This window comes from Oreochromis aureus, linkage group 22 (assembly GCF_013358895.1).
Source record: "Oreochromis aureus strain Israel breed Guangdong linkage group 22, ZZ_aureus, whole genome shotgun sequence".
NCBI lineage: Eukaryota > Metazoa > Chordata > Actinopteri > Cichliformes > Cichlidae > Oreochromis > Oreochromis aureus.
Genome location: NC_052962.1, coordinates 3,424,046 through 3,436,827, shown reverse-complemented (window position 1 = coordinate 3,436,827; position 12,782 = coordinate 3,424,046). Strand labels below are relative to the sequence as shown.

Here is a 12,782-nt window from a genome sequence, read left to right as displayed (position 1 = left end):
ATGCTAAAGTAGTGTAACGAATAGTGTAATAAGCTACAATGCACCACATTAATTTTAAGCCTCAATGTCAACGCTCTTTACGTATAAAAGTAATGTATTTATTTTGTTGATTATTACTTCTGTAACTTTTTGCATGTTGGAGGTATACCTCCACCATGCATAGGGACGGTAACTGCAGTTACCATCCCTAAACTTGATATATAAAACCTTAGAAATGACAGAAGGTGTACTTTCAATTTATCATCACTGCAGCTCAAAGTAGCTGCAGTGTAATGAATGCACAAATGTAACTGTTGTGCATGAGAAAAAACACAATCTGAGAAAATAATTTCATTTCACGGGGACAATTATATTCTATGCATGTAGAACTCACGCCTCCCGCACAAAGAAGCTATCGTGCATGCAATGTTTGGAGGTGGAGCTTAAACGGAAGTAAAAGTACAAATGTTCTGTACTAAAAAAATACTTCAAACTCTATTGATATCTATAAATACCAAGGCCACTTTGTAAGAAATCTTTCAGAGGCTTCATCTCCAAACATCATTGCAAAATCCTAATCAATCGTTTAAGACAAAACAGCAACCAAATACTGGTTACTTAAGTGTTCTTGCCAAAATGTTATCTTTAGTTTTTAAACATATCATGAAATGTCCATAAAAATACTCACCAACCCAGGTGTATCAAGGAAATTCAATTAAAATCAGTTTAATTTTATTTATATATCACCAAATCACAACAACAGTCACCTCAAGGCGCTTTAAATAAGGGAAGACATCCAAGACTGATGATGTTGCATCTAGGTCACGAACCAGCTTCTGTCTATATTCAAAAGTGGCTCTCATCTTCTCTTTAACCACAGACCTGTCTGTTAAGCATGAATCTTGGGTTTTTACTCATCCATACATTTGTATTCCCACGTTTTGAATAAACCCCCTGTCACTGGGTTGGCTGGCATAGTAGCAGTTCATCAATTTCATATCATCAGTCCTTGTCATGTATGTATGGAAGAAATATAGTATCATCAGAATTCAACTATTTTTAGACATTGAATTTATAACACTGAATTTTTATCCTCCAAATTCCCCTGCAAAAATATTCGCCTGCAAAACAATTCACCTGCAAAAATTCAACTGCAAAAGTGATGAACTTAAATGACCTAAGCCAGAGCAATCAGCACTGGATCGAGTCGAGCGGCTCTCAGCCAATTAAATTACAGTTTGGTCACATGACACCGTTAGCCAGCAGTGTGTCTCCTAAAAGACAGCTATTTAGAGGTGAGTGATTAAGTTTTTCTTCTAAATAGAGATCATTACAGAACGCCTAGTCCTACTTAAAATCCCATTCATTTTTCTTTTATTTTATCATCTACTCGAACTGAGGAAAACGTTTGACTAACTCAAAGACAATTTCCGCGCCTCCCCTGCCTGTCTGCAGAGGCAGTTTTGAATTTAGGAGCGGCAAGATGGCAGCGGCAAACCCTGGCAGTTCTCCGGTAAGTATATTGTTTTTTATCTTCAAGTTTGTCTTTTGGAACGTTAATTTTATTTAAATCCGTCGCTCACGTATAAAGTACACAGACGGCGTCTTTGCTCAACTCGTCTGAGGCGTGTCTCACTAAGCGCTACATGCTAGCATCCTGCTAACTGAGCTAACCTTTACATGCTGTGCTCTAGAAAATAGGATACTCGGTACAAAACTATACTCCGCAGATTAGAGTTGGATGTCTCGAGACCGGTCTTGGTCTCGAGACCGGTCTCGAGACCACTTTTACGTGGTCTTGGTCTCGTCTTGGTCTCGACGGACTTTTGTCTTGGTCTCGGTCTTGGTCTCGATGGACTTTTGTCTTGGTCTTGTCTTGGTCTCGACGGACTTTTGTCTTGTCTCGGTCTTGGTCTCGCTGTTTCGATCTTCCGTTCTCAAATCGACATAGTGTTCCGAGATTTGGAGTCAACCATTAGCGGAGCGGGGGTGGCTTACTGGGCTTAAGCCCGGGTCATTTTTTTCAGAAGCATGGGGCACCGTCGTAAATTCCCCTAATTTTGGTATGATCCGAGCTCAGGTACTAGGCGACTGAGCACAGCACGCATGTGAGCGAGGGAGAAGCTGCTGCCTGCGAGTTTGCTGCAGACAGAGGAGAGCTTAAGTTTGACCAGGTACCAAAGCAAATCATTCGTACTGAACTAATAATGTAAATATGACGGTGTATCACAAAAGATTGATATCAAACTGATCAGTTGGTTATGTTACTTGCTCTTCGAGTGAATCAACAAATGGATAAATAAAAAGCCGAACAACAATGCTGATTTTTAGAGAGTCTTAGCCTACATTTCATATTTTCAGTTGTTACCCTCCACGGCTAAACAAACTCTCTAAATCGGTTTCAATTGTGTACTGATGAACACAACAATGGACATAAGAAGCTTCTTTCAAAGAAAAACTCAGGTAGATGTTATTTTATATATTATGCTTTGTATGTTGTTCAGTATATCTATGCAAAACAAGAGAAATTTCAATACACAGCAGTATATTCACAGATGAAACCAGATATTTACATACACTTTAGGTAGAAAACATAAAACTATTTTTACTGTTAAACATTAATTTAGAGTAAACTTTTGTTTTAGATAAATAAATGTTGAAATATCTTTTGAATTAGTTTAATGACAGAATAAAGAGAGACAGAGCTGTCTATTTTTATCCCTTTCATCAAATTTAGGAGAACATATACACTAAGTTTATTGTTAATTAATAAGAAAAACTCCAGACATTCCATTCTGAGCTTAAGAAGCTTCTGATAGGTTAGTAGAGTCCATGTGAGTAAATTGGTGGCACAGCTGTGGATGCATATAAGGCAAAACACAGAGCCTGTTTCTGTGACATGTGAAAATCAAAAGATGTCAACCAAAACACCAGGAACAGAATTGTGGAGCTCCATAAGTGTGGCTCAATTTTGAATACAATTTGGTGCCATTTGCAATTAAGAAATACATATAGTTTTTCTCTTTACTCTTAAAGTTAACAAATATGTTTTTTTATATTTATCAATCTAAAAAATAAACATTTAGTCTGATTTGATGTTACAATTAAAAAGTGTTTGTGTTTTTATCTGAAGAGTATGTAAATATCTGGTTTCAACTGTATATTTGATGATGTTGGTGTTTGGCTTGATTGTCAGCACAAAGAGGGAGAGAGAGGAACAGAGAGGAGATGGAGAATGAGGACAGAACAGAGATCGAACAAGAGCAGGTGAGACACACATGTTAGTCAAATGGTTGTTTGCCAAAACTCATCAGAACATGTATCTAGTACCTGTTTCTTTTAGATACCATTTGTTACTTTTCAAATTCTATATTTATTAAGTTATGCAGGCTTGTTTGCACAACAAGGCTAAATAATTATATAAACTTTTCAGAATCTAAATAGCGTACTTTGGTAGAATTAAAAAATAAGTGTAGTGCAGGTCTATGATGATTTTCAGTGCTACTATCATCTAGTTCTGATTCTGGTTCCGTCTTGGTTAAGTCCTAAGTAGTCCTGATTTTGAACTGTTGTAGTCCTGTTTTAATTCGGATCAGTTCTGGGTCTGGTTGAATTGGGATTTAGTCCCTGTGTCTTGATACAGGCCCGACTTTGTTCTGCCTTGCTGCTTAATTAAAAACTAGTTTAAGGTGTCCTGCATATGTGATATTTATTTTTTTTCCTATATGAAGTCATTCTTTTTGAACAAAACTCAAAACAGAGCCTAATAATCTTTCAGTCATTTCTACCCTCACTTAATTTCCTTTCGCTGCTCAGCTCTCACACAGTGGCTCAGTTATGCTCCAATCCTCCATATTGTTGCCAATCACATGCGAGGATATAGGATAATATCATTATGTGAAAACAGAGAGGGTGAGAGACGCGACAGTCAAGTGGAGCGTGCGTCTGTCCTCTCAGTAAGTGAGTGAGACAGTAGACAGCGGTGAGGAGGGCTGTGCGAAAGCAAAAACACATAAATATGCCTGACGCCTGTAAACGAAGCAGCATCTGGCTGCAGTTTAAAGACTTTTTTTGTCTCGGTCTTGGTTTTGGTCTTGGTCTCGTCTCGACTCGGTCTCGGTCTTGGTCTCGTCTCAACTTGGTCTTGGTCTTGGTCTTGTCTTGGTCTCGATACCCTCTGGTCTTGGTCTTTGTCTTGGTCTCGATACCCTCTGGTCTTGGTCTTGTCTTGGTCTCGGATTAGGCGGTCTTGACTACAAGTCTACCGCAGATACTGATAGACAGACGAACACTGCAAATATAATGTTGGAAACGAGAACGGCATTTGGTGAAGGGGTAAAATACACCATGAATAAAGCCATAGAGTGAATGGCTGCCATGGTTGCAGATCGGCCTGATTTAATGACAAGAATGGGGAAGAGTGAGCTGAAGTGAACCAAAGCCACAAAACACGGTCAGACAAGGCGGGAATAGGGCAGTGATCTGTCCGTTAGTATGAAGTTGGTGTGTGCTTTGGTGAACAAAAACTCAAGACCGGTAGCAGGAAGATGGGAGACTCGTGTTTCACTGGAATAGTGGTGAATTAAAACATCCTTTGTTGGGGAAATGTAGGTGTAAATGCATCCATACAGGCGAGACAGAGGCAGACCAGGCAGTGAAGAAAACAAGGCAAACATTAGAAATATTAAAACGCAAATATAGGATTAATATAACATACAATTAGGGAAAATTTAAGGAACACAATGTAAATTATATTGTAAAGTCATTAAAACAGCATAACCTGATTAAAAGAAACATGTAATTGGATAGGATGATGATGATGATAATAATAATATTAAAAAACATGTACAAGATGGGCATGTATACTTGTACCCAGAATTTAACAACTATAAAGTTGTAGCATGCCAGTACCTTACCCCATCCATTATATCCACACTTTCAGAAAAGGATATGGTCAATATCTTTACAAATACTATCTAAACTTAAACAGGTAGCATAAGTTAAACGGGATATTCCCTCTGCTTCTTCTGCTTCTCGTATACACCCTCAGGGTTTGTGGTCAGCCAGCGGCTGATATGAAAATTAGTCCTGTAAAATAATATTCTTTCAGTTTATGAATCTGTTTGCATGGATTTCTCAATCCATTTCCACTGTTAGCAGAAGTTGTGCATGCAGTTTTGGCATGCTGCTCTCCAAGACTACAAGCTGCGTTAAAGTTGGAAGTAACTGGCCGATGTTCCACTCTTGAAGATCAGCTGTGCCCATTTGTTGCACAATGTGGGAATGGAGAAGTTGAGGCCCTTGCAGGCTACCCACAATTTCCACAAACTGAGCGACCCATTAAGAAATTCATGCACTGAATCATGCACACTGTTTCATAAACAAAAGGGATTAAATTTGACAATATCAAATTTAATTTTCTGACCTTTTCATAAATGAAACACACCGCCAGGCAATCTGTTTTCATTTTTTTTCAATCCATTCAGAGTATTCCTTGGGAACACTGAACTCAAGAATCAGTTCCAGCTTTCTTCAGTAAGTTTTAGTTTGGCTTTGTTCTCAAAAACATTTAAATAAAAAAGATAAAATAGAAAATAAAGCTTTTTCTCTTGCGAGCTCAATTTTTAAATATACTGTGCTATTAAAACAAAAGATGTAAGAAAAGAATAAAAATCCTAACCAGAAAATCAAAATACTGCAACAATTGGCATGAATTACAAAATAAACTTTTTTGAAAGAACCATAAGGAAATATGATAAAATAAACATTAGAATCTTATAGCCTAAGAATATTCAGTTAACGTAACTAACATTGTGTTTTTAACTCACTTTTTGTTGGTGATTTAAAAATTACAAAAATAATTCTACTTTTTCCTCTTTCTCAGGATCTTCTCCTACATCATATTCTTCGGAGACTGCTTTCACGTTTAGAACATTGTCTTGAACACCTTCCCCTGGATCTGGACTTTTTAGATTTCATTTGCACCCAGGAACTAGTTTTTCTACAAGCTTTGTCTGGTCAAGTTGAGGTTTGCCCTGTCCTCTTAGATGCATTATGTAGTTTACATACTCTGATAAACAGAGAAAAGGATAAAATGAATCTACATAGTGCTGTCATTCAGTTTGAGTGGGGACCTACTGGGCGCCTAAGAATGGCTCTTTCCCCCTGTCATCTTAACAGCCTTCTGGAACTGAACTTGTCCATCCCAGCCATTGCTAAAATTTTGGGAATGTCCAGAAGCACAGTATTCCGACGCATGAATGAGTTCAATCTTTCAGTCAAAGCACTCTATAGCAGCCTGTCAGATGAAGAGTTGGACCTATGCATTACAGACATAAAATCCAGGCAGCCTCACGCTGGATACCGGATGGTGAAAGCACTTCTTCAGGCCAGAGGACACAGAGTCCAGTACCAAAGGGTTCGAAGTTCTATGCACCGTGTTGACACAGCTGGTGTTGTGTCAAGGATGGTTTCCTTGGAATGCATTGCCCGACGTGCTTATTCCGTCCCAGGACCACAGTCTCTAATGCATATTGACACAAACCATAAACTGATACGGTAAATTATTTGATCTTTTGAAGTGAAAGAAATTCCTGAGAATTTTTTCAGCTGCAAATGTTCAGAACTGTATTTTTTTATCTTACTCATTACTATATTTGCATCTGGACAGACATAAATTACATCTTGCATTGCTTACATTTAAACACTTCAAAGTGATAATTCAAAAATAGAAAAAAAAATATTATGTTTTCCCCATTCAGCTATAACATTGTGATCTTTGGAGGTATTGATGGCTTTTCTTGTAAGGTAAGTTTAGTTTAGTAAGTAAATCAAATGCAATATTTACATGGAAGTTGCTCGTTGTTCTTTTTCCTCTAAAGATTATGTATCTCGGTGCTGCTTCCAACAATCTGGCATCAACAACACTGGCATTCTTCCAAAAATCAGTCGAGAAGTTTGGTTTTCCTCTCAGGTAATAAGTGATGCATTTTATTCTGGGTTAGGTATTTTCTTACATACCCTTTGTAAGACTACCTGTGGATATTTCATTAAAAGTTGTTTAAGATGTCACCTTCCCTCAATATATATATATGTATATATAATTTCAAATGTTGTTATAGTGACTTGGGGATATTTAAGAATAAAAAAAATTAATTCAACACTTTTACCAAGCAGTGCTGTTATGTAATTGGATACAAGGGGTGAGATAGTAATATTTTCCCTCCTTGGTTGTAACTCCCTGACATTACAAGGGTAATCATTTTATGATGTCGGGTTCAGTGTTACACCAGGATTTCAAATACAATATCATCATCAATAAGAATTAGTATTATCATTTCAGAATTGTAGGTAACCACTTTTAAATGCCATAGACTACTTATTTGTTTAATTTGATGTACATATTTTTGCAAAAATATTTTTAAAATTGTCTCTTTACACAGATCATAATGATACAAGATGGCACTTGCGTAATTTCCGGCAAATTCAATAAATCTAAATAATTGTTACTATCCTGTTAAATCCTGAAAAATGTTTTAACAGCTGTGTTAAATTAAACTTCATACTGACACATGCTGGAAAGTGCATTCAAGAGACAATTTTTTGATGCATTCCAGAGCAGTAGCAATCAAAGATTTTAAGGATTCTTTTACATTTTTTTTTAAAACTTTGATTAAGGCATTTGTTGTTCTTTATTATCAGATCTAAGTTTGTTTAAAGCTTCGAATGTTTTGGGGTACTTTTATTTGCTTTCAGGGTTCGTGGCAACCACGGAGGGGAAAATGTGGAGGTTGCACGGCTGATATTTACTGTTCGTGGCACAGGAAGAGGCAGTTTCATTTCAGGAAAGAGTGTGCACAATCAAAGGTTTGTTCTCATAAAATACTGTCAACCTCAAATGTTTCTGACATAAGATGGAAGGTGTTGCAGCTTTATTTCCATTATTTAAAAATACATAAACATTTAAAGGGTATAGTTTTATGAAAAAGTTTTATAGTAAAATGTCTTTAGAGAACAGTGCCCTATCCAGCAGGATATACTGTCTGATATGTGTCAGGTGTGGGTTGTTGTTTTTTTTGTTTGTTTTTTCTTTCAATTTCCATTATTTACCCCTCAAGGAAGAAAATATTGGACAGGTCAAGAGCCTTCAGGACTCTGCCCTATTTTTTTAGTTATTCACGCACCTTTTCCAGTCTGTTCCTTCCTTCCCTGAATGTTCATTCTGTGTTGCCACTGATCATTACAACCCTTTTGACACCTTTTAAGTGATATGCCTGGGTCCTTCCTACATGCCCTGATAATGTATTATTACTGTTGTTATGCACACATTTCATGTAGGGTTAGAAACGAGCAGGGAATTTCTCATACACACCAAAGAAAGGCCATACCTAATTAAATATTTTTTATATATTATTTCAGAATAGAGCGACTGTGGAGAGACCTCTGGGTGGCCGTTACATGCATTTACTACGATGTTCTTCACAACCTTGAGGAAGAGGGCCTTCTTGACATTTCAAATGCTGCACACCTCTTTTGCTGCCATTACGTCTTTCTTCCTCAACTGGAGGATGATTTTAATACATTTTGCAGTGGATGGGACAACCATCCACTGCGAACAGAAAACAACATGAGTCCCAACCAGCTGTGGGAGTTGGGTCACAGATATCACCCTGTTCCTGTTCCAGAAAACACACAGGTAAAGGTGCACATTTTTAGTATTCATTGATTCCTATATACAATTATTCTTTCCTAATTTTGTTTGTTCGTTGCAGGGCTTCCAGATTCCAGACATTGACTGGGAGGATAGTGGCCTATCTTGCCATAACCATTCAAGCATTGTTGTTCCGAACACTGACTGCCCATTGACAGAAGAACAAATGACAACTTTTCAGGGCGTTGTTAATCCAAGAGCGGCATCCCAGTCCTTTGGTGCTGACGTCTACATCATGGCTGTTCAGTTTTGTCAGCAATTCATTTAGAATAGAAAAGCTACATACAGTTGCAGGAAAAAGTTTGTGAATCTTGTTGAATTTCATGGATTTCTGCACAATTTGGTCATGAAATGTAATCTGATCTTCATCACGGACATCTGGACAATCACAGTCTGCTGTAGACTGGTCTACTAAACCAACTCAAAGAATTTCCATGGTGTTTTCAATAACATGAAAACATAATTGCGTGGTTTCACTTTAAGCAGTTCTGATTATTGTTGTGACTTTGAGATTCCACAGGGTTCACTAAATGTTTCAAACTATAAACTTCGCTATAAGTAACAATTTTTAAGCAAAGCTTTGTAATGTAAATACTGAAGAATTAGAAGAGAGGGAAATTATAAATGTTGATTCACTCAGAAAACTTCTAAATAGAAACTGCTTGTCAGTTTGAATGTTATGTTGTAAAGCAATATTTGACTGAAGGCTGACGGTAGGAATGTTTCAAAATTAAAACAGCACAGTAAGTCAATCTTGTCCTTTCTTTTGATCAAGATGAAAGTTTACCTTGTCACTGACATCTTACATGCAAGACATTATCTTTAACAGTTTTAAGAACTACTTAAAGGGATTTTCAACCGAGAACTGAACCAATCAATCAATCAATCAATCAATCAATCTTTATTTATAAAGCACTTTTCATACAAAAAAAACTGTAGCACAAAGTGCTTTACATGGTTAAAAGCAGCCCACCCCACCCCACCCTCCCACTCATTCCCCACACTCTCATTAACAGAAACGGTCATGGATACACACATTCCTCCCCCCCCCCACACACACACACACACTTAAAGAGTAAAATTGGGCTGGGTACGCATTAGCCAAGTGAGGAAACACTATCACAGGGAGCTGTCTGCACCGGGAGCCGGTCACAGACCGCAGCCTCCAGGCTGGGCACACAGCAGGAGGGAGGCAAAGAAGTCCCCCAGCCAGGCTGAGAGGATCCACAGAGCCCTAGCAGCCACGGTCGATCACAGCCCCGGTGCAGAGAGCCCCCTCCGAGGAAACACTGGAGATATGACCTAATAAGAATATAAACAGGATAAAAAGATAAAATAAATAAGAGTGGGATACAATATAAATATAAGTATAAACAGAGTAAGAAGATAAAAAATTAATAAGAATACAATCAATAAATATTAGGGTAAAACTAAAAACCAAGAACCGATGTTGCCTGCATAGAGTAAATGGCAGTAGATGTGAACATTTATATTCCAAATCTTGAACAGAGACTTCTACACCACTACCTTGCATTATGGGAATGACTCACTTAAATGAGTTCAAACCCTGAGTGGCAGGTTTCAGAGCAGGCAATGAGGTCTTCCTTAAAAGTTAAATAGTCCTTGTAGTGGTATGGAATGCGCAAGGTCTCATAGCAGGTGGCAGCAGTTGGATGTCTGCCATCTACTAGCTCCACTGTGAGACTTTTTGGCACAATCTCCCATCCAGTCCAGAATTTTAGGAGATTTTTCAGCTCACATGGTGTTGCTGTGAAGAAAAAGTGTATAGTTAAGCATTGAGCTTTGAAATAAATCCAAACAAAATATATTTTTAACATTGTAATAATATTGGCTCTGATCAGCTCATATTGGTATTCCCCTCCTGCAAAATGGCAAACCTACCATTTAGAATAAAATGCCTCATGTAGCCTGTTTTGACTGTATTTTAAAAGAAGAAACTGTCTCAAACAAAAAATGAAAATAGAACATTAATGGCTAAATCTATAATTAGAAAATGATGTGTATTACCAAAGAATTACTAATGTATTTTAGTCATTATGTCTGTTTATTATATCTACATCTCTCTTCAGATCTACAAAATCATTTTCTACATGTAAATCAGGCTTTTGAAGCAGTTTTTGCAGCAGTTTTATTTTTACAAGACTATAAAGAAAAACTGCAGTAAAGATGTATGGTCCACAAGTTGCAACCACAAGAATATGCTCATTTTTAGTATTAGTGCATTTTATTTGTAAAAACGAATACAGCTTTTTTATGGTAAGTTTATTATTTGATACATAATTCTTGGTAAGTGCCAAATTAAAATTTCAATTTATTTACATTTTGTAGAATGACTCAAGTCTTCATAGTTTGCTTTGGACTACATTTTCTACAACACACAGTAAAATGTTATTAATGAATACAGTATTTTAGGAGCACAAAATTTACCTCAGGGTTCACAGCAGCCAACTCTTGTGGAAAGAGTAAGGGCACCGTGTCAGGTCGCTGGGTCAGCAGGGTCCACATAGGGATTTCTTTAAGTCCCCTTCTCAGCTGTTTTATTGACCTCGTCACTCTTCCAATGACCTAAGAAAAAAAGTTAACTAAACAGTAACACAGAAATATTTTACTTACTTTTCAATTCACTCACAGAATGGAGTAATAATTTCTCAAACAGCCATCTCCTGTTGTTCTCTGTCAAGGGAGGGAGGTCCCATGCATATGCCAGATCCTGAACACGTTTTCGCTCTTCATCCGACAGCTTGGATTGCCCTTCAAGCTGTAACCCATAAGACAGTAATTCAGACAGAAACAAGAACTATAAATTCCTAATTCCTCATACATAAAAAATGTAACAAAAGACAAGTTTAAAGTCTCAGACCATGTCTCAATGGCAGAGTTTTTGATCTAGAACAATTTTAAAGGATTAGTCTAGGTTAGACTTATGTTTATCACTCACAAGGGGCAATGTATAAACATTCCCTCATTTAAACATAAAAACCTACAAGCTGAATTGGCCCTCTCAGGTCTAGGTCTGGACAGTCCTCGGGTGTAACTGTGGCAGTTTCAGGACTACCACCAAGTAGGACGTGCACAACGGCTGGGCTAAGTCCAGATAGGCATGGGCCTCCATGAAGAAAGGAGTGCCCTACCATCCTCCCTGCCATAAGGAACATATCACTCTCCACAAGAAAGTGAGATGCTGATGGTATGTAATGGCCTGGCTCTCCCTGAAAAAGTGGAGTAACATTAGAGTTTGCTATGAGATAAATGAAAAGAAAGAAAAAAAGATTACTTCCACACAATACAGAGGTTTTCACAAAAAAAACAGACAGTTAATTAAGTTATGAAAAGTTATACAATATAATGATCATCAAACATAGGTATCGTCAACCAAAAACAAACTAACCAAAATTGATGCAAAAACCAGACATCAGCTTCTCCATGCATGTTGATAAGAAAAAACGTATTACTCCTTGTCCGATAGCTGTAACCCCTGTTAGATCACCAAAATAAAGTAATGAATACAAGTATTTATTTCAAGATATATTTATGTATCATTTTCAGCAAATTTACCCTCAAGCCTGCACTCCAAAGGACGTGCCCATTCAACATTGGGTCTCTTGTAGAATGAGATGAGGGCCATGTCCTGATCAACTACACTTTGTCTGATGTCCATTGTAAGACGTAATGGGCTCTCCATTTCATGCATGTCCAAAGCGTTCTTTGCACATTCATATATGGCCTTTGAAGAGTCCAAAACAGTTAACCAGCCTAAAAGAAAATAGAAATGGTTAGAATTGGACTGGGGGGGTTAGGGGGGTGATCAACTCTGGATAGTCTGTATATCAACTTCTATCTAGATACTATTACAAAAAGATTATGTTTTATCCTTTGAAGGATTGTCTAAAGTAGTTTGTATCCATTCAATTGATTTCTTATTTTTGATAGCCTCATATTCAAAGTAATGACTTGATTTCTGGGATTTGTTCACATTAGCTGTTGATTGTTACTAATCAACACCTTCCTTACATAACCTGTGACTAAATGATTGACCTACCATCCCTGACTTCACAAGTAGTTCCAGATGGTC

The 12,782-nt window shown here is 37.4% G+C and overlaps 2 protein-coding genes across 2 annotated transcripts; one reads left to right on the top strand and one right to left on the bottom strand.

Moving 5' to 3' along the window:
- The first annotated feature begins 1,225 nt into the window (after nucleotides 1–1,225).
- LOC120435741 lies at nucleotides 1,226–9,150 on the top strand. The gene is made up of 5 exons (XM_039605791.1): nucleotides 1,226–1,274; nucleotides 1,435–1,492; nucleotides 7,735–7,845; nucleotides 8,398–8,674; nucleotides 8,751–9,150. Exons 1-5 carry the CDS (start codon nucleotides 1,226–1,228, stop codon nucleotides 8,955–8,957), a joined length of 702 nt encoding a protein of 233 aa, XP_039461725.1. The 3' UTR covers nucleotides 8,958–9,150.
- A 1,106-nt stretch (nucleotides 9,151–10,256) lies between these two features.
- LOC120435519 (G2/M phase-specific E3 ubiquitin-protein ligase-like) lies at nucleotides 10,257–12,172 on the bottom strand. The gene is made up of 5 exons (XM_039605287.1): nucleotides 12,099–12,172; nucleotides 11,695–11,919; nucleotides 11,340–11,468; nucleotides 11,138–11,275; nucleotides 10,257–10,457 (listed from the first exon to the last, which is right to left on the bottom strand). Exons 2-5 carry the CDS (start codon nucleotides 11,863–11,865, stop codon nucleotides 10,440–10,442), a joined length of 456 nt encoding a protein of 151 aa, XP_039461221.1. The 5' UTR covers nucleotides 11,866–11,919; nucleotides 12,099–12,172; the 3' UTR covers nucleotides 10,257–10,439.
- Between the last annotated feature and the right edge of the window lie 610 nt (nucleotides 12,173–12,782).

What these genes read in the sequence shown, in the direction of transcription:
- LOC120435741 (XM_039605791.1), top strand. Translation starts at nt 1,226, where the DNA reads ATGACACCGTTAGCCAGCAGTGTGTCTCCTAAAAGACAGCTATTTAGA. An exon ending in TAAAAGACAGCTATTTAGAG is followed by an intron (nt 1,275 to 1,434) that starts GTGAGTGATTAA and finishes GCCTGTCTGCAG; the next exon opens with AGGCAGTTTTGAATTTAGGA. An exon ending in CAAACCCTGGCAGTTCTCCG is followed by an intron (nt 1,493 to 7,734) that starts GTAAGTATATTG and finishes ATTTGCTTTCAG; the next exon opens with GGTTCGTGGCAACCACGGAG.
- LOC120435519 (XM_039605287.1), bottom strand. Translation starts at nt 11,865, where the DNA reads ATGTTCCTTATGGCAGGGAGGATGGTAGGGCACTCCTTTCTTCATGGA. An exon ending in TGAGAGGGCCAATTCAGCTT is followed by an intron (nt 11,469 to 11,694) that starts GTAGGTTTTTAT and finishes TATGGGTTACAG; the next exon opens with CTTGAAGGGCAATCCAAGCT. An exon ending in AGAAATTATTACTCCATTCT is followed by an intron (nt 11,276 to 11,339) that starts GTGAGTGAATTG and finishes TTTTTTTCTTAG; the next exon opens with GTCATTGGAAGAGTGACGAG.